The sequence below is a fragment of the Erithacus rubecula genome, assembly GCF_903797595.1.
Source record: "Erithacus rubecula genome assembly, chromosome: 8".
In the NCBI taxonomy this organism is placed as follows: Eukaryota; Metazoa; Chordata; class Aves; order Passeriformes; family Muscicapidae; genus Erithacus; species Erithacus rubecula.
Window position 1 is genome coordinate 20,934,298 of NC_136659.1, and position 22,607 is coordinate 20,956,904.

Here is a 22,607-nt window from a genome sequence, read left to right on the forward strand (position 1 = left end):
ACTTGTGTAGTCACCTTTCCAATGCCCTCTAATGAAACACTAAACACTTTTGCAGACATCACACACATGACTACCTTCCCAGTTCCAACATTACTGCTTTATGTTGTGTTTATTTTACAGATCCATTACACAGTATTTGTATTTTTTAAGTCATTTTGTTTGAGTTCAGTATAAAACTTAATAAAGATGGCATTATTAAAAATATGGAAAATTAAGTTATATGCACTTGGTAGCTCTTGAATTCAAATAGGAAATATTTTGCAAAGACAATTAATCTAAATGGCTACAAAGCTGTTACATGCCTGCCTCCCTGTTGTAGGAGGAAAATCACTGGCGACTGCCATGTTCAGTCATGTCCTTCAAACTGTCCTTGAGCAGACAGACTCACACAAAACTGATTTAATGCACATTGTGTATGCCCACAATTTAGATACTACAATTCTTTTCTCTTTCCGAAGACAAGCACACAGGGTTAAAAAAACCCAATCTTTTTTAATACTTATGTTTAATTGCTTATATTACATATAACCATATTTAGCAATCTTCTGAGGTGAAAAGTACAGTGAATTTCATCTTTCAGATGAAATATAATTGCTTTTCCATTTCACTAGCTGCATCAAATCATCGTTTTCCCCTCTATCTACCTATTAAAGAAGACCCATCAAAATACATTTATAATGCAATAGGGTCTGTCCTGTAAGGTCTAAAGGATCATTTTTTTAGGTGTCCCTTTCATGGTACTGCTTTTATGGCAGTTTTCTGGAGTAATCACTACCAGTTAACATAAAGCACAGCTTTCCTTTTGGTTAGCTCTGCTCCATATCCACACAACAAAGTAAGAAGCAATTATTTTTCCTTCCAGATTTGCATCTTCCTCAGGGCTGCATGTCATATGCATAAAAGCATCCCTCTCTGTCTTCTTTTTTTCCCTCTTTTCTATTTTTATAGCAAAAGCCAAGATAATGTTTAGCATGACTCAATAATGAAATGTCATGTTCTGCAATGCTGCTAAAAATTGCACTAATCAGCACTGGCTTCAAAAAACTGATTTGCTACTGGCCTGAGACTGAACACATATTTAATGTTCTAATGCAATTTCTGTAGCATAAAAACAGAAAATCATTTCAGACATTAGCTCTAAGCACAAAGTATTGTTATAAATAAAACAAAACGCAAGCAGAAAAAAAAACGCAGTTTTACACAGAACTAAATCTCAGTAATACTTGCAATTCCTGTGCTTATCTGCATTGAAGCATCTTGTGCTTGTTATATATTATTATGCACAATACAGCAGCTATAAACTGACACATAAATGCATGCTCAGAAAAATATTTCCTTCATATATGATACAGAATCTTCTTTCTCAGAAAAGCCATTTATGTAGAAACAATATATTCCTTCCATTTGCAAGGTAAATATGATACACTCCTTATCTATTCTAAATATACCCATCTAACAGGAGACAACATTTCTATTTTTGCTTAAAAGATTAAGCAAAAAAATCAAGGCAAAATAGTAGTTTAACTTGTTTCAATGGCCAGGTGCCCCACTTGGTCTGTCTAAGAGTGCAGGAGTGTGGAGGATGTGAACAATTACAATAGGACATGGACTAAAAAATTTTCCCACTTAAAATGCCTGATAAACCTGTTTGAGCACTGTATATAATAATCAAATAATGAAGTCCTAGTTCCTTCTGGGTTCTGGTACCTGTTTTAAAGCACCTACAACTAATTGCAGCTGAGCTTACCATATTTTGTGTGCCTTGGAGTAAAATTAGCAGGACTGCCTAAGTGATGAAAATACCTTACAAAAACTGAACAAGGCACTTCAGTTATTGTGTTGCTTTGAATATTCTCAGTCATGTTCACAGTCTCAAAACTTCTGCCTTTCCTTCTACCCTATCACTTCTGTCAGATTTGCAAGCTAATCTTTATTCAATTGCTAGTTTCAGCCAGATGTCTGAATAAATAAAAGACAGTACTCCTTGCTGCTATGTAGATGTAGAAGTAGGGTAATGTCTGTATAACCGAGATTTTATTCCTTTTACTTCATATTTTTTTACTACACTGTGAAATGCTTTGAAATTCTAGAGGGGAGAACAGTATAGATGGTTATTTTCTCCTCTACGGTTATTATTTCAATGACTTATGTCATTCTAGTGCAGTCCCATTAGCTGAAATCCTCTTTTCTCACTTCATAGCAATGGTTATGTCAACTACTACAGAGAACTCTAACAGCAAGAAGATGGATGGGGAGACTTTATCCAAAACCCAAATGAGATTTGATTTTAGCTTGTCTGGCCTGTCTCTTGTCCCAGTGCCAGGCGAGGACAGATCCAGGATAACAGCCCTATTTAGGTGCAGGTAGAAGCTGAACGTGGACTTTAGTCCACTATGCAATTGGATTTTAGCTCAGGGCAGCAAAGGGGAAAAAAAACTATGTAATTGCTAGTTTCTTAATCAGCAGAAAAATGTATTTGGTTTTAAGCTGGATACACTTCCCATCTGAAGGGGTCTCCTTTCAGCCTCAGAAATTATGACATATTTTCAGATTTCTTTACCTCAAAATAGGGTCACGGAGAAGAATCATAGAAGACAGTCTTCTTGAAGCAGCTACTCATGTGGAAATAGAAAGTGCAAAGAAGAAAAAGGGTCATGACCAACTTACCAGAACCCATTTTGACAACAGCTACAACACAGAAGAAGAGTTTTTCTCTCCCTTTATATCCAGCCACAAAAATTATGTTGTTTGGCAACTGCATATTTAGATGCAAATATACACCAACCACATTTCAAAACCACCTTTTTTTGACACCATAAGCAAGATCAATAACAAACTATACCACTCTCTCTGAAACATCAATATAATTCAGCAATTCTGCTTCTCAAACCACTTGCAATTGTATTTGGCACACACCTTCTTCAAACACAATGCAAAAATTGATGAAGGCAGTAGGAAAGTTTTTTCATGCTGACCTTCCCAACACTAGGGATGTTGTTGCTCTTCCAGCAGTGGAGGTAGCCTGACTGAACCAAATCTAACTGAAGTGTTAAAAAATAGAATAGTAAGGCCATTTTTTCTTTCAAAGATTGTGTTTGGTTTGTTTGGCTTTTTTTAAACTAAAATTGGTAAATAGTTTCCCTGAATAAAACTGACAGGCTTTCCTGATCAAAACCTATACATTCAATGTAGGGTTTAGTCTAAAGAGTTCCCAGATATTTTCAGGGAGTAACTTCAGCAGAAAATCTAGAACTGATGACCCAGTATTTCTGCTCTCCAGAGATTTAGGTTGATCTATGTGATTTTGTTGTCAGTGAATTTTTTATCAAGGCAACTGTAATTGATGTGACTGAAAAACACAGATCTGTATCACTGAGAAATGTTCTGCTGCATGCAAATGAACAGCTGCCACCATGGAAATGAAGAGACCTTTTGCACTGTCTATACAGTCAGAGCATAAGAAAGGAGAATATTTTCATACCATACTTAGACAATGATACTCTGATTATCTTTGCTCTCCCTCTTCATCTGTCTCAGATCATCAGTAAGCCATGGTGACCAGGAAGGGTAATGTGAAAGAAAAGAGAGATAAAAAATAATTAAGTGCTATAAGGCACTCACAATACTATCAGCTATCTGAAAGCTCAGGTAGTCTAGTTAATTCACAGAGTTATTAAGAAAGCAGGAAACAGTACAGAAGCAGTAAGGACAGGGAAGGGAAAAGCAGAAAAGAAAGAAGTGTGATAATGAAATTGCTAATGTATTCTGAAAAATAACAGGACAAATAAACTTGTGCATAATTTCTGCCTGGGAAATGAAATAGTGCACTGTAAGGAAAATTTTCATATTGAATACTCATTCAAAATATATTGGGAAAATGATCTTGACAGTGGATTAGGTAAGAAGTGACTTGTATAGCTTACAACTTTAGACAGCACAAGATATGTAGTCAGGAATTTGAAATGTGCTGTCAAAGAATCAAATGGTCTTCCTACCTCTCAGGGATGAAAGAATTAAACTTGTACACATTGCTCATCTGCTGTAATCTGGAAGCTTTAAAACCATCACTTCTATGTGGTGGACAGCAACATCTGGTTGTCCTAGACTAGTCAATACACTTGAAAATAAAAACAAGCTAAAAGTTAAAAACAGGTGATATGACTTTAATAGTGTGCTTCATATTGAAATTACAGAATGTAACTTTAAGAAAGAAAAAAAGGACAAGTATTAGTACAAACTAGAAAGTAGGTACGGACACGACATTACATCTTTCATCAGTGCTTCTACATGATTTTTTTTAAACTTATTTTTAGAAAAGACTGCTATTATTTTCATTGTCAGTTTTCTCAAAATGCCACTAAATTGACAGACCCCTATGCAAATGTAGAGAACAGCAAGGAATGTCCATCTATGGACATCAGACAGAGCTTTGAAGGGGATTTATCTAAATGACTCAAGTGGTTAGTACTTTAGGAAAACAGCAGAAATTACTGGATATCAAGTGGCACATTTTCACTGGCATACTACAGATAATGAAATTTTTGAGTTACATATAATTACTCCTACTTCACTGTACTGCACTAAAGTGAAAACAGTTACAAGCACGATGACAAAAAATAATATCCAACAGATGCCCTTCATACACTTCCTTGTCAAGATAACACCATCTCCTTTTATTAAAGAATGGATTTTTTTTGTGGTGAACACAAAAAGAAAATTCTTGTAATTTAAACATACCACAAGGTATTTGGATCAATCTTTGACTTACTTCAAGTTGTACCATGCTTATCATGCTTTAAGGTTTTAAAAGACCTCCAAGGTCATAATGTCCAACTTTGACCATACTCACTTAACTATACATGAAGTTTTGAACACTCACTCATTTTTTGGACACTTACATGAATAGTGACCCCACTACTCCCCTGTGGAGCCTCTTTCAGTTTTAAACACTCTTTCAGACTTAGTGCAACTGGCTCTTCCTCTTCAAGCACAATCTTAATGTAGGTATTAAAAAATAATAATAATCTGCTGATCTTTATTTACTCTTACAAGCATTCTTCCTCAGACCTGCAAGCTCTGCCTACTTTTTCTTTGACTAGCATTGTTATTAAATATGTATGCAAATAAACATGTGGAGAAAGAAAAATAATGTCTATGGGCTCCATTGACCTATATGCTGCAAATATATGCATGATGTGCTTGTCAAAAAATGACTTAATTTATAAATATTTCAATAATCACGTCACTTAAAGCTCACAGGAATTCAAACAATAAATAGACATGGGTTAAGGGTACTTAGCAACCAAAGTGTAATAAGATGAACACAACTAGCACATCTGCCAAGTCATTAACAGATTATGATTCACTTTACAGACTACAGAAAGAGTTTTGATGAGGGTTTTCAAAGATTGGGCACTGTAAAAGGAAGTTCACTAATGACTGTAAGATGAATAGCAACTGGGAAATCAAAATTGATACTGTACTGCCAGCAGAGCAAACACAAGATTCAACCTTGTGGTAAAATCTCTCTCGGAAGGGAAAGGACAAGACAAGTTGCAAAGCTGTTGAAAGAAAGACAAGAAGTTTGTATTTGAGAAGATGAGTAAATAGACCTTAAATAGCAAGTGATGTAGGCAGAATGATAAGCAAAGATGATATTAACCCCAGTAATCTAGTGAAGGAAAGCTGTAAGCATTAAAGACAGCCAGACAGATGAGATCATAACAGTCAGGGTGTTGAGGTGCCCAAACCTCGATCTGATTTATGGCTACATGACCAAACAGGAACTGCCAGCTCTCAGAGCCACATAAAACAAAAAAAGCACATCAGGAAAGAAAAAGAAAGAAAATTCAAGAATTACTTCTGATGTCATTACATTCAGATGACCACTGAAGACCAAGCAAATTTTCTGAGCTAAGCAGGATTTAACTGTACTGGGGGGAAACCACTAAAAAATAAAGCAGTGACACCTTCATAAAGGTCATGTTCATGGCTAAATTATCTGAAGTAAGGTGTGGAGGAGGATGCAAAGCTGAGGATGGATTCCTGAGAGATCTAAACACACACCTACATACAGAAAGAGAAGGGGGAGAGGAAGACCCACTCAATAAAAAACTGAATCTGTAAAGAGAAACAATCAACAAGGACAAAATGACAACTGTCTAAGAACAACAAAATTTAGTGAAGACTATAACATAGCATCACAGAGAGATGACAGATGGAGTGGAGGAGAATAAAGGATTAGACTGGAATTCCTCCAGGAAGAAGTCAAGTGGAACATTAGTGACATAAATTTCAGCACAAAAGACAGAAACCAGAAGTGAGCAGTTCTAGAAAGGCATCAGAAGAAAAGAAGTTAAGACAAGTGTACAAAGTATACAAATGGGGGGAGTGGGAGTGGGAGAAAATGAAGGAGGTCAAGGGTTAGGACATAAATCTGTTGAATAGAAACTTCTGAAGTAGAGGGTTGCCTTTGCTGAGCTTTTTTTTAATATGAAGAGACTCTGACATATTTCTTCTCACAGACATGCTTCTCACAATGAGAGAAGCAACAATTTTTTTAAAAGGTCAGAATGTGGATAAGAACAAGAAAAAAGTTAATTGGAACAAGTTCAAAGACTTCAAAAGAAAAACTTAAAAAGTCTGCTTCAGTAAACAAAAAGGAATTTTGATGTTTGTTAGTTTTAAGAAATTCACATGGAAAGATGGGGTAATAGATAAACTGAATGGAAGGCTGTATGACTAATAAAAAATATAGAACAGGCAAACTGCAAGCAAAAATATTCATAACAGATGACAGAAATCCCAGTGATTAAGAAATACAGAAAGTCAGCAGAATCAAAAGATTTTCACCAGAGATAGTCAGCAGTATCTCCAAGGCATTGCAGATGGCATTAGGAACTGAGAAAATGGATACTGGGAGTCAGCCAGGACCATGCATGTCAGAAGGGTTTGGAACTGTATGAGAAAAAAAAATAATGCCTAAAGGGAAATGATAAGGTGATAGAAGAAAGTAAAGAGGAATAAGAAACCAAGATCATCAAGATCAACAAAACAGAAGTTTTACAAAGTCCCATGCTGAGAGAGAGAATAAAAATCTTTTGAAAGCTCCAATAGTTACCACAGAAAAGGAATCTGGATAACAGTGCAGAGAGAAGACCAATTCAAGCATGTAGCTGATTTGGCACATGGTATACAGTTCAAATGAGAAACAGCACCAGGGCAGCTACAGAGTTGGATGGTTGTCCATATGGAGACCAAAGGGTGAGAAATTATGAATGGAAGAAAGCTGCAAGTCAAAGTTAGACAGAGATAGGAATAGGTATAGTTGTGAGTACACCATAAAAACATTAGAAAGACATGCAGAAGGAAATTCTATTGCTAAATAAATAATAAATAGGAGTAGGAAGAACTAAGAACAGCACAGAAGTACCTAATTATTTGACCCAAATTCAGAACAGATAATGTTTTTGGATGAACAGTCTCCACTGAAAGGACCAGAGATGAGGCAGTGCTAATAAACAAGGGAAAAAAATCTCTGCGGGCTGGAGGGAACGGCAGGAGGTAGAAAGACAATATCTAGGTTCTTTGAGCTCAGGAACATTCTAGAAACATCAAGAAAATAAAAAGAAGATAAAATAATGGAGAAGATAAAGAGTTATGCACTTGAAGAAAAAAAGGGAGTTACAGGAATTTTACAAGCTGAACCAGAGGCAGATATAATTTAAGGGAAGAGGGGAACGACATTACACCAAAGTGTAATCCACAAATAAGTTGATATATGAGCATGAAAAGCATCAGAAAACAGAGGTAAATTGGCACCAATAAAGGAATCAAAAATCACAAGAGAAAGGAAACAGCACCATACTAATTTTTTCTCTTTCATACATCCTGAAACTTCTGTTATCTGAAGGTGTTACACATATACTCTATGACATACATTACTTGTTTTAACAAACAACATGGTGATTTTAAATGCTAGTTGATAAGGATGATTTGCTCTGACATAGTTATACTAGGGGAGATTTAATCCCCTGGAGCTTATCCTGCATGCTGAGCCCATATAAGCAGTACTGGTCAAAGCATTTTATATCTGTACACTCTGTAACAACACTAAAAGTTCATGCCAACATACAGCAATAAATCTTGTGAACTGTGGAACTGGACTAACCTGAGCCCTATTCTCACAGGAATTTTAGCCATATTTATGGATCATTTACCAGAATTGCATAGGGATTTATTAATTCTTCTCAAGACATAGTGCACAAGGGAGTAAATAACATCACTGGTTCTTATGCATCCTTGAACATACAGATGCCTGGGTTCTTACAGAGGAATGTTAAAGGTTTTTTTTAAAGAGCTTATTTTGCTATTTTAAGCTTATTTATTCTTTTATTTATTATTTTTTCAGTTACTTGTTTAGTTTTCTTCTTACTCTTATGCTGGTTTATATGTCTAGCCAGCCCAGAAGCAGTATCAAATTTGCATATCCTTCCAACAGAATATATTTTAGACAACAAAATGCTGATTACAATCCCAAATTCTACAGCTGAAACACTGTATGTGGTGTACCTTTGAACTGGAAACCTGCTGCTTTCTGAGAAGTGTGGTGTTGTTCATCTGTGCTCTGCTCTAGATCAGTGTACGTGCCTGTCCCAAGTGGTAGACTGCAAACCAAGAGGGGAAGAAGCTTTTTGGTGATGAACATGCTGGGAAGGCAGGAACATCCATTATGGGAACAGCACCATCTCCAAGGTTTAACCAATTTACTTTGCAGGATCCCTGCAGCCCAGCTCTGTATAGGAGAAGCTGCCAGAAGCATCCAAAGCAAGAGCCTGACTTGAATAAATAGAATAAGAGATTCTTCAGTTCTCCTAAAAGAGAAAGGTGCCATGCTTTCCATTCCTACATTAAATTAGAGATTTACAGGTGTGTACAGCATAGCCAAGCAAGGACAGGAAAATTAAATGGAAATTAAACTAGAAATTGATAATGACACTTCTATGGACATGAAAGGAAGCCCATGAGGGAAATAAAGTCTAAGCAATTACCAGCAAAATTTGTTTATAGCTGATGATACAGACATTACTTAAAACATCATCTTGTCTCTGCAATTGTGAATTATACTAAAAAGGAAACAATTTAACAGTTCTTATCTGTTGAAGGAGGCAAGCAAAGGACTCAAAGCATATCTCACTTCTGTGCTGAAGTTTCTGTTGCTGTAGATGTTCAGGACACAAGGCAGTGCTAGTAACTACTTTTGACAGCACAAATTACATCTTTCACTGACATCCACGGCAAAAATGCGTGTTTGCATTAGAAGTTAAATGGCTGAGAAATTTCTGCACATCTGCACCCTACAAACAAGAAAATCACTCAGGAAAGAGGAGGAGGGGAGCAGAAGGCAGACTGGGCAATAACAAAACCCAGTGAGTCACCACGAGACATTCACTAAGCAGCAATGAGAAATTCACTCATGACTATGTGCAGAAGGACTGGTGACAGAACACTGAGATCCAGCAGAGGATCCAGTCTGCCGAAGGCAACAAGGCAACCAAATTCCCAGAGAAAGAGTTCTCCAGTTCCTTCTGGAAGCCAGGAAGAATGCCAACACAGCTTTTCACTTCCATATGGTTCACATTTCATATATCAGGTAAACTTCACAGGAAGTATCCAGCCACTGCCATTAAATCCTGTGCCCAGGTAATCTAAGATGTCGCATTTTTTACTTATATTAGCACAACTACCTTAACTGATAATCTAAAGATAAGATAAACCACAGCTGTCAGACACTGAGCTTCATCCTTACTAGTACTCACAGAGCTAGACCTACACTTGAGTGGAATCTAAGCACCCAACAATAATCTTCAGCAGCATATTAAAATACAATAAAAAAACACTGTACTACTATCACTGTTATGAAATTATTTTGTATTTTTTGTATGTATGAGATTTTTCTATTGATAATTCAGTGAACTCCATTACAAATGCTGCATGGTAGACAACATGAGGTAACACCAACCAATCTTAATTTTCTCATATATTAGAAGTTGTCTGACCTTAAATTATAAGTTCTGATGTGCACAACCACTGCTTAAGACACACATACTTGTATGGAGTCTAAAATTCTTTATTCACCAAAATGGACTAGAAAAGTTAGAAAACAATGGGAAGGAAAAAAGGAAAGAGAAGGATTTTTATTTTTCAAGTTTAATGCATTTCAGATAACCTTAGCAGGAAAAAAGAGCATGAACACTTCAATATCCTTTTAAAATTAACTAAAATGTGACATCAACTGGTATAACTGACCTTCACGGTTACCTCTCAGACAGAAACTCACCTGAAGCACAGTTCATCCCCAGACATTATAAACTTGCTATCAGGTATCCACCACACCAATTCCTGTCTCCAAAACTGAGTTCCACACCTGAATAGTCTTGCATAACTGGAGCTCCCCTAATCAATATAAGGAGAAAGTATTTCTCTCCTTTTCCACTTGCAGGATTCAGACATAAACATGATACTGCCTTTTCCAGGAAGTTCTAATCACAAGAATGGGACATAAAACTGATATTGCTTTGGCTGGAATACTTTTAATTGAGTTAAATGTGGATACAAACCATATGGGTATGATTCCTTGCGTGTATTTTAATGACTCTGCATGCCTGCATAAAATCTTTAATAAAGAGAATTTAAACAAGTGAGCTCATTATGCTAGCAGGAGAGAAACGGATGGATCTCAAATCACTGAAGGCTCCTATATACATTTTTGTTTCATTTAAGCAGCTTGGGGGAACAGAGGGAAGCTATTATAAAAATGAGAAAAATTTTATTATACCTCAATGCTCCCTCATGTCACTTAATTCCTGTTTTACATCATTCAATATATCAAGCTGAATATTTTTTATCAGTTGATAGTTGCTCCAACACTTGAGAACATTTGAGAACTCTGAGTTCACTCTGAATTTCAAGCAAAACTAGAAATTAACAGATTATTTTTGTTAAGTTGACTAAAAACACAACTCTTGAATCCCTCTAGGTTATGTTCCATTTAGTTTACCTTTTGGGGTTTTTTGATTAGTGATATTGTACTAGATAATATCCTTTTATTCAGTTACTTTGAAGTCTGCTTAGCTCAAAGTATTAGTCTAGCCTTCCTCTTTAGGATTTATTCTCTGCTTATATCAATTAGTATTGGGGGATGTATCTATAAAAGACATTTCAAAACAACAGGAGGCTTCATCACTAAAGCGACTGCTATGAATTAAAAAAAGCTATTTTCAAAGCTTTCCTTCTCCACAAGATTACCAATTATAATTTTCTGTGCATTCAGTCCTCATTTTTCAAGGATTTCTTTGCAAATTTTTCCATAATTAATTGACTAGTTAACAGACAATCTAAGTTTCCTTACCAGAAAATGAGATTCTGCCCCTCTACTGAGCCCTGTTGAGACATAACTGGAGAGCCCTGAGCAGGTCTGGATTCCCTTTTTTACATGAGTAAAATGGACATAATGGAGTAAGCCCAGTAAAGGAACACAAAGGCCATCAAAGGAGAGGCTGAGAGTGAAAAGAGAAAGCTCAAAGGTGTCTTATCAGAACACACAACTCCCTCACTGGTGGCAATGTAGAGAAGACCTAGCCAGACCCCAGGTGCTGCCCAGTGATGGGGTAAGAGCAAATGGATACAAATTAAATATGAGAAGCATCACTTCAACAAAAGAAAAAACTTGGTCTCCTTCATAATAAGGCAATAGCAGTATTTCCCCACCTTATCATCAGTCACATCTTGTAGTCTCCTTATTGGTATACACATTGTAAATTATTCAGTAAAGCAATTTTAGGGCCACACTGAGAACAGTATAGCAAGAAGTATGGAGTTTACTCTCTGTGATCTGTGGTTAATACTGATTTTACTAATAAAGCAATCTATTGGAATTTACCAGAATTATGGATCAGCTTCTACTTAAAAGAAATTATAATTACAGCAAAGCCACTGACCACAATAGTGTAACAGTATTCATGTTAATGGGGTTCTTTTATTGATATTTGTTGAAAATTTAAGTAAGGCAAAATAAATAAGTTCTTGCAAGGAAACAAGAAACAACATTAATAAGTCATATTATTCAAGACACTCATTATGGGATGGGAGGGTGAAAAGAGAGGCATAGGTTGGAGAAAGAGAGAGAGAGAACTGAGATACTTTCTTCTCCCAAATATGCCACTCAAAGTAATGCATAAACACTCTCTTTTACTGCATTTATATGCTCAGCTTCCCTACTACTTCATCTTGGGTGGTTCCACCTCTACAGGAATCTTTGGGGACTAAATACGACTCTATACTAATTTTTTTAACAGATTATCATGGTATAATTGTGATTTATTCACATTTGCAGACTGCATCTTAGCAAAACTCCTTCAAATAATCATTTTCAGAATGACCACATGATGATAGTCTTGGAACATTAAATAGAGTGGAACATTCTTAGAATGCTCATCGTGTAGCTATGTATTTTGTGACCATGCAGTTAGCTATTACATATTTATGGTATGTTAATTTATGTTTTAAACCTTTCTGATATGCTTACAGTAAGCCTTCCCTAATTCTGGTCATAGGCCTAATGACTTGATACATTAATTAAAATACTTACTGAGAAGAATTTGACCAGAGAAGAAGGTCAGGACTTAGGAAGGAGACTTATGTACACCAAAAACACTTGAATCCTTCAGCAAACTCTATGAGTACTTTCTGCTTCTAGTGTTTTTCAAATATTTAGTCATGATGTCCCATTTGCCCCAGTGTTTTCATTTCCTTAAAAACTGGCACTACAACCTAGAAAAAAAAGTCCATACTGTGGAATCAGGAAAGCAATCAGTAACAAGTAAAAGCACCACAATGGTGTAAGTGCATGAGTGAGAGCATTCTTGTTTAAAATTGGTAAAGGACACAAATATTTGTCTTCTTGCCAACAGTGTTTCTCTACAAGATCTTTATCAGAGAGTTCTGTAGGTTGCAATGTTTTAAGACTAAGGAAACGCATACTCATGGATGTGTATTCGTTATGCTCAGTCAAGGGAAAAGAATTCTTTACTTGGAGAGATCCTTCCTTACACAGAATTCTTTAAATACTGACAGTACCAATCATCTTGAAGGGAGATGATACATTTTTAAAGAAGCACAAAAATGCCTTCCTGTTAAGTTGCTAGTAACACAGTGCCCTGGATTCAATGAGTCTACTCTTGTGCAATATGTCCAAATAACAGCAAGGCTCTTTCAAACCTGTCTTTTTTAGGGGGCTAGAAGTGGGAGTTAAACAAGTAAAACAAGCACAATAGTTTATAGTTTTAAGTTTTCAAATCACTTCTGTCCAATTCCCTTTCTCCATGTGTCTATCTTGCTGTAATTTCTTCTCTTACAAAGAACTTCACTTCCTTAATACATTCTTCTGGGTGTTCCTCTCTAGCCCCTCCAAATTAACAAGGGCCTTTAATGGGACCATGTCCTTTGAGTGAAAAAACATTCAAACTCACTTGCAATAGTTAGTAATGGTGTTGCTTCAAATGGAATGACCTAAACACAAACTTCCTCAAGCAAGCATTTTTCACCAATTCATTTTCCTCTGTATTTAGTTTCCATTGTTAACAGGCTGCAGTGGATGCCACTGCACTACTGGAGATTCTATCAATGATACTTTCCAAAGCCGTCCACAGAATGCAATTTGCAGAACTAGTGTAAGTGATGAAAGACAGTCCAGGACAAGCACAACCTACTGCTATGGCTTGCACATGCAGAATTCCATGGAGATCTAATTATTTCAAATGAGCAAAGAAGGAAAAACTTCAAAATGAAGCTAAGTCAAAACTGTAAATTGAAGAAGGAAAACAAAGAAGCTGGGGGAGGGCTGTTTCTTTTAAAAGGTCTATAAATACTCTGCAAAGCGCCAAAATACCATGAAACCAATACTTTCAGGAATTTCATTCCATGCCAAGAAACAGAATGTACTCTTTGTGACTAATACACCAAAATACAGAAAATAAATTCTAACAGATTAAAAGGATCTTGTAGCAAGTGAAAGGTATAGTTAAATCATGCCAAACAATCAAGTTTAAGAGCAGTCTTTGCCCATTATTAATAAGAATGCAAGATAAAGTAGACTGGGAAACTGGAATTTATGGGCAGTATAAGTAATACAATAGTCTCTCTGAATATGTTTTTAATTAAAAATTAAAAGACAGACATTTTTACCATTGCTGCACAAACTTAAGTCTGATCTTCTGTTGTCTCCCACAAACACACAGCTCCAGTAAAATGTTATTAAATGGGGTGAAACCAGAATATAGTTGTAAATGCAAAATCAAATCCATTACTTACATGTTTACATTTCTAGGTGGATATGTGAAAATATTTTTAAATCTTGATCACTTAATCCTGTGCTCTGAGGTCATAAAATACTGCTGACCCCTGCCAATCTGCTGTCCAGTTATACGTGAAAATTGTTGTTCCATAAGGGTAAAGCAAGAGACGGAAAAACTGCCACTACTTTCAGGCTTCAGCTGAGCTTTTAAAACACATGGTCAAACACGTTGCCATGGAAATGTTCTGCAAATATATGTAGAATTTCTTAAGATGGAGTCGAATATCCCTTCTTAAAATAAATTTCTCCTACAATTTTAAATATAATTGCTCTATGGCATATTTAAGGGAATACATCAGCCATTATCTCATGTTTTTAGCACCTGAAATGATAACAGTATCTCCAAATCCATTTTGAGTTATATATATGAAATTAGGCCACTATCTTCCTATGTAAAATACCCATATACTTGTTTTCTTTTATGTACTGACTGTACTATACGTCATCACAACACATTAGCAAATCTACAAGTATTAGTCTTGCAATAAAGTTGACAGCAGCTACAAAAAAAAAAACCAAAAAAAAAGACGTTTCAACAAAATTAATCTGGTTTTTAACAACATTATAAATTTTAAAGATATTAATCTTCTCTTCTACAACCCAAAAGTATTAGTATGCATCACTGAGTGTAATAATTAAAAAGAGGAGAGCTATCTTGCCAAACTTCCACTGCTATGTTCCATGAGCTATTTTTAAAACTGATTTGAAATGAAGCAAAAAGAAAAAGAATCTACTGCTGCAAAATGAAGCAAGATCTGTTCCTGCAGAATAGCTCCGTCCTGTTACACAATGTGATACGTTGTTTTAAATAACCTGGCACTGTAGGTAAACAGTTGCCTTATACTGCATTTCATATGACAAACAAACACAATCACAATAGCTTTTGTGCGTCATGTAAAGATAAAGCAAAATAAAAATGCAATACAATCTTGTAATTTTTACAGCAAAGGGATAACCTTTCACCATAATGAGTTAAAACATATTCACAATAAAACAGGTTTAAAATATATAGAGAATAACCTTATATTTTTCAAATAAAAATTAACATATAAGAATTGCAAGATATATGTTGCTCTGCTTATGTAAACAGTCTACCCTATAAATCCTGTGGCAAATCCAACATGAAGCAATTACACAGACAAAGAGATTGCAAATGACCTAAAAACTGTAAAACAAACCCTGTGTTAGAAATATTAGTATAAACCATGAGGTCATACCTGATGACTTAGGGACTGTAATGTCTCACCGGTTCCAAGCTGCATGACCTTTCTATTTCCAGAGACCCCCAAAAATTGCATTTCCTGTCTGATCAAAGTATATCACAGACCTATCTATCTTTCAAAATCTTCTGGGCTAGTGAAGAAAGCATTAACAGCCATTCTGTCCATCAGTAAGTGCTGGAGTCATTACCCTCAAGATATCAGATCTTAAATAGAGTTTCCTCGGTGCGATTACAGACATCCAGCAGTCGAGGAGGCTGACACAGCTATATCACTGATGCTGCTAATGCCATCTGAAAACAGTAAGCTTACTGCTTAAAGCAATCCTGCATCGTCCAAACAGAACAAGCCACATCCTTCAACTCCTCACTTGCGTTTTTTATAAAACCTAGCACTGCCATTATAGATTTTGTTCTCATCTCTGGTCAGCTAAAGGAGAAATTAGATATTATGCAACCAGCTTTGCATTAACGAAAGAAAAACGGCAGATGAAGTGACATATCGAGGTTATCAGATTTTGCTTGCATGACCACTCCTCAGCAAGCACAGTCACCACTCACAAGCATCACAATCTGATCTAAAGGAAAATCACCAGAAATACATTATAAATAACTCACAGGCAGCAAGGTCTTTTATTTCCTCTGGGATACTGAAATAGCTATTTTTATGCAGCCTATGAATCCTAGTCCCTATTCAATTAAAAACATTGCCTAGTATTTTAGTGTCTATTTTTAATAAATTGCATGATCACTGCATTGTTTCCATTACTCCCTGCTAGCAGCCAGAAAACAGCATGACTTGAAAATGTGCCAGTGTTATGACAGCAAAAATGTGGTCTGACATCAAACAAAACAATCATGCATGAATTTCTTCTGATAAAAGAGACCTTTCAAGCTAACAATGTACAGTAACCTCCTTAATAATTTTTAAATTATTAAGACTACAAAGTAATAACTGAGCTTTTTATTAAAACATATGTTTTATACAAAGTAAAATTTCCAAGTAAAATTTATGATTATAAACCATTATTTATATTTACTGTTGCTAGTACTATGGCAGTAAACATGCAAAAAAAAAAAAAATACTTTACAGAACTAAGATGAAACAGTGCCACCAAACTGGTAGAAGTATCATTTAGTAATTTCCCTGAATTCCAGGCCTACAGAACAATTACTTGTGTTCACATAGTGGGATATTTATTTTGAGGCTTTCAGGTTATCTCCTTAAACACATGGAATTTTTCTCTCAAGACATACTGAAACATTTTGGTACCAATTGAATTTTATACTAACAAATAAAACTTTGTAGAAAAGCTCTACCCCAATCTAATTCAGCTTGCTTTAATTGTTATTCAAATTAATTTCTTTGTCCTTCTTTACTTCAAAATATAAGCAGAAGGTGAAAATATAAGTAAATGGTTCTAAATTAATTCACCCAGATTCTATCCTGTTAGTCTAACATTATTATTACACAGTTGTAATAATCACTCCTTTGTGTAACTGAAGAGTTAATCAAATTTATCTTACAGCCATTTACATTATGGCACTGATAAAAGCAAACTGGTCTTATCCATGAATACCATGTATTTCCATTTAGAGAGAGAAGCTACCTGGTACAGGTTTTAACTTTATCCAGTGTGCAACTGCCTCAACATAAGGATTCTGCATCTCCAGGGAAAGGGAGCTGCCTGCCCCACACTGGTACAGGGTCTCCAGTGAAGTGTCCAGCAGCCTGGCAGAGCCAGCCAGTGAAGCTTTGAAGTGTAGCAGAGAACCAGAAAAGGCCTGACTTGATGCTGCTCTTTATATTCTCAGAGTTAATCCTGATGTCTAACAACCTGACACTGGCTTTTTACTGCTGCTGGCAGTGGCAGGCAAGGAGTCATTTCTGAACATTGGGAATGTTCTCAAAAGCTTCCACTTTTCAACTTGCTCCAGATTAATTCACTTTCAACCCAGAAAATATTACTAAATCTACGTACACAAAAATATATGCATATGCACAAAGAGACAAAGGCCCCTTCAAAAAACAAACAAGACCTATTTAGTAATAAAGGAGAACACAGCTTTCCCTGCATCAGTTTGCAATAGGAATAGCTCCAAAGGTAAGATATTAAGGTAATATATATAATAAAGGTAATATTTCCAAAGTTAATTTACAAAAATAATAATACACCAGCACTAAACATTAGGTTTACTTTCTCTGCAATTTCTCTCTTAGGTTACTTTCTCTACAATTCTCTCTAACCAGTATCTGCTTACAACTGTGTAAGGGAGTACAACCCCACACCTCTAAGTTGCAGGCAATCACTTCCAAGTCCCTAAAAGTCACTTGCTAGGATACAAAGGCCAACAAGATGGTAAGAAGTGACATGAAAAATGTAGGTTGCCAAGTCACCTTTCATAAATATTACGTAGGTCTCCCTGTGCAAATCTTACACTGCATGATGATCTCCACTCAACACATCACTTTCTGCTCACAAAGAGTACATGGTCTGTCCTCCAGGTGGACACTTGAAGAATGCAAGAGCTAGCAACACACAAGGTAGAAGACTATTTTCCTCATTTGTTTAAGATCTCAGTACAAATTATAAATGCACTCAGAAATATAATATTATTTCGTTGTGTACATTATCCCAGGTAATACGTTCACTGAACTTATTCCATGTTTTTTCCTCATGTCAATACCATTTCTTTTTTGCAAAAGTGAAAATTTTACCACTTCATTAGCAATGCTAAAGCAGAGAGAGGGTATAAATACAGTAACATTTTTAAAAGTATAGATATTTATTCTGAGATGTTAAAGCAAAAATCCTGTAACCCATCCCCTTTAGATTATCAACAAGTACCACTTTATGTCATACAAAAAATTACTCAAAAATATATTTTACTTTTATATATTTTTTCTTCACAGGACAAAAAGAAAGCAAATTCATTTCCTGTGAATACTGCAAGGTGAAATAATGAGCACTTTGAATCCATCACAAATCAGTTTGATATCAAATAGAGCTGACCCAAGCAGTGAGAGTTTAAATCATGTTTGCTAGTACTAATGATCATCATGAAGAACATTTGAAATTAGTGCAAGATATTGGAGACAGTAAAATGTGAAATTATGCAGTGCTACACCAAAAGAGCTGGAAGAAAAATACAAATGCATATTTCTCAGCAGCAACTTGAGGGATCAATTTTACTACATATTTTTATAAATTACCAGAGCATAGTATGAATTATAGCCAAAATTCACAGTTAGGATTTGTTCAGAAATTTCTGGTATGGGAAAGCACTGCTAATACATGAAGACTACTTTGGGTACAAAGCAGATCACAAGTAATTATGAGCTATCAAAATGATGTCCCTATGGAAATGAAATGAAATTTTATCAGGTAATGTATTTCTAGTACATAGATATCAGCATTAATGCAATAATAAATTCTATTAAAATTCTATTGTTCTTGATTCTTATCATCTATTGCCTAAAAAAGTAATTTCCTCTGGAAGAGAAAGACTTTTACAACAGTCAGGGAAATTTTGAGAAGAAACTGAAAACATTTGTTTTGTTTAGCTTAACAAACAAAAGACTAAAAGAGATCTGCATAGGTGTGTGAAGAAGGAAGTGTCAAGGAAAAAGAAACTCAAGTACAAATTTGCAGCAAGTACAAACCCATACTATGTAGGAGTAATAATTTATCAGAGGCTGGAGGCCAGAAAGAAGAGGAAGTCAAAATCTGAAAAAACACAAAAGTGTGTCTTGCACACCTCTATTTCTAAAAGATATGAAAACACTGACACATGAAGAAAAAATGCAGAAATTTAAGTTACAGCAGAATTTGTATTAAGGACAAGACCTAAAGGAAAATCCATAGATTGCAATGAGGCTCAACACTTATTGGAAACTGTTTTAGGAACCTGAATTAAAAAAAAAAAAAAAAAAAAAGACATGATAACAAAGAGTTGGTTTCTCATGTACTAAAGACACTAAACTTTCATCTTGATATATAGAACAGTATTAACAATATAAAAAGCTCAGCAGTTTCTCTTAACCAAAAGTTTTAGTTAATTGCTCAGATCAGGTTAAAATTGTGTCTTTGTAGTTGAGTGGAGTAAGCTGAAAAGTAATTAATGATAGCCATTCTCCTTTAATCCTGATGAGAGGACTATTCCTATTATCTCTCTTTACTCTACAAATGTATCTCTTATTCAATTCTCCCATTATATTACTGGGGTTTGGATAAAGTATTAATATCCTTCTTTAGGCAAAAAGGGAAATCATTAGGAAATTGAAGTTTATTTTTATTAACTCCATTAAAACTTGTTCTATTTTATGGACATTTCAAATGAGATACTGTCCAAAGACTCTCCTGGGATTATGTCAGCAGGCATTATATAAGTCTAATCAGCTCATCTGTGGACAACCATGACTGTGGTTAAAGGAAGCTCAAAACATTAATAAAATAAAATAAGAAACAAGTTGAGACAGACCCGAACTATAGAGCATAGATAGCTGAAATTTGCAAATTAACTGCCGAGTTCCAAATATGCCTAGCAGATAATGCAGCTCTGTTAAAACTTGCTTTCCCAAATATCCCACTGGTAGTGTGGCTGAATCCTAAATTTAAAACCCAAGCCTGTATCTGAGGCCAGTCTTTCATGATCCAGATCTCTACACTACATATTATTGATAAATAAATTTATAAAATACAGTTTCAAAACAAGATTTCTTTCCAATACTTTACCTTCAAAATCGATTTTAAAATGTCTGGCATCCCATTTTCCAGAAGATAATGTAGGAGAAGGCTGACATCTCCTTTCTCTCAGACTGCTGAGGAGCAATCTTATAATGTATATAACAGATGGTTGCTTACATTTGTTCTTGGAAAAATACAGAAAATAAAGAATACAAATCTCCTCGAAGCTTGCAGTCATACATTTATTTTATAAGCAAAATTATATTTATATAAATCATGTATTCTAGAAAATTACCTGTAAAATCAGACTGAAATGGCAAATTTTAAGTATGTGAATAAAAAGTGAGTAGGTTCTATCTAAAATAACCATGCCTTCCTTGTCTGATTAAAAAGAAAGCAAAGCTTTCCACATTTTTAAGCATCTCACCAGTATGGTAACTTGCGCCATAGCCTGGGAACCTTTCTACTTTTATTAACTGACTAAGGATATGGCTGACCAAGGGCTTAACTTGCAACAACTGGGGATGCTAGAATTGATTATAGGAAAACACTTCTCCTTTCTCAAAAAGGTGATGATGAAATGGACTCAGTTTTGTGTAGCACAAGTTAAATTTACTTTCCTGATAACAAAGAAATACCAATTTAATCAAAAGGGCTGGAACTCATTAGCAAAGGAAGTTCTAACAGCCTTCCCAAAGAAGGAGCAGCAGGATAGGTAATGTTGCTTTGAGTGTCTCCCAAATATTACACAATATTGAAGTTGCAGCCTAGTTACATTACACACCTCATATGTTTGTTTCTTTTGATCCTTTTTCATCTCCCCCTTGTCTCTGAAGAGGAAGAAAAACTCCCTTTGCCTAAAAAAAATTTGTCAGCTCACTAATCCTAGCTCCTTATCTGCCTCAGAATAGATTTAACTTTTCTAAATATTTTGCATTAAAAAGTTCTCTTTCAAAGAAGAGAAATGCTAAATTTTGACATATAATTACCATTATCCTCTCTGCTAGCAGAAAATGATGGCAAAATGCCAACTTGCTTGTCTGCTAGAGATAAGACATTTCCAAGCTTCCATCCTTCCCTTCAAAGAAAACAGAAGGGGAAGACCAGCCAGAAGAAAGCCTATCCTGTCAGCTGATCCTCTAAGAAATAAAATTAATATTCTCCTAGCAGAAATCATTTTCCTCCGAGCCTGAGGTAAATGATATGCCTTACCATATGTTATGATGGTCCTTTCAAGAATGACAAATTTGATGAATTTTTCCTGGATGGTCTTTCTCTCATCCAATCTCTTCTCATCACCTCCAGCTTCTGCTGCAGGCAAACTCTCAAGAGGCATAAATCAGCATAGCATCACCAAATTATATAACTTCTATCCCCTGGGGATTTAGCCCCTTCTATTTCATACTTAGCAAAAAGAAAAGTGCCTGTGCATTCTTCAGTAATCTTTTTGATCTGTGTAGAGCTTTAGAGAATTACCCTGGCACACTTCTGAGCTGTGGCAGCAGGACACCCATCATGAGCAGAGAATCCAGAATTTTTTTTAAAGGAAGAGGTCTATAAAGGTTATGTCCAACTACAGCACATTCAGAATTAGTTCTAAATCAGAAAAAAAAAAAAAACTCTGCTTCTGTTCAAACAAGGGGGGAAAAGGCACAGAACAGGTTCAGTCGCATTTCTTCACTTTTTATGAAAATATTGGCATAATTTGAATACAAACTCAGTTTTGAACTCCTCATTAGTTTGCCTATACTTCTAGGAAATCAGAATGTCTGAATATCTTTGCCAAACCCCAAATACCAGATTATTTGCACATCATTTATACGTCATGGTCCTTTGAAAGTTTTACTTTTATCAATAAAATATAGATGCAAATGCAGATATTTTAAAAATCCATCTATCAACACACATTTCAAATTTTCTCATTTGCTGTAATGTATACTGATTCTAAAAAGAATGAGAATAAATGAAAATCGATTTTAGACAATATTCCTCAGGCAAAGCTAATACAAAAAGAAAATTGCTGGATATATCAATTAGCCCCAAAATTTCCAGGTTGTTTTAACAGTTTATTTCAGCCATGTAAAACAAGTGGGTTTGTATACTTAAATATTGTTCCTATGTAAAATACCCTTTGGAATCTTAAAAGACTGTAATGTGTGATGAGAATTGCAAGGATTGGGAGGCAAGATCACTGCTCTTAAAGAAGGCAATGGGAGAAAGGAGCTATTACTAGAGTATAATTTAAGATTAGGCTAGTCTTGATAAAAAACATAAAACAGGAAAAATA

The 22,607-nt window shown here is 35.4% G+C and overlaps 1 protein-coding gene across 13 annotated transcripts in view; it reads right to left on the reverse strand.

Annotated features, from left to right (window-relative positions):
- SLC4A10 (solute carrier family 4 member 10) overlaps window positions 1-22,607 on the reverse strand; it is a 163,044-nt gene that overhangs the window by 96,847 nt on the left and 43,590 nt on the right. For 8 of the 13 annotated variants that reach the window (XR_013774964.1, XR_013774965.1, XR_013774966.1 and 5 more), the window contains exon 1: window positions 15,631-15,919. The exons of 4 other annotated variants lie outside the window; for them this stretch is intronic. Coding sequence is in view for 4 of the 9 variants with exons in the window: in XM_079311579.1 (XP_079167705.1) it covers window positions 15,631-15,711 (81 nt within the window). In the remaining 5 variants the exon portion in view is untranslated. Of the gene's footprint in view, window positions 1-15,630; window positions 15,924-22,607 lie in introns of those variants that run through there. One more of the 13 variants, XM_079311584.1, reaches the window with a different exon arrangement.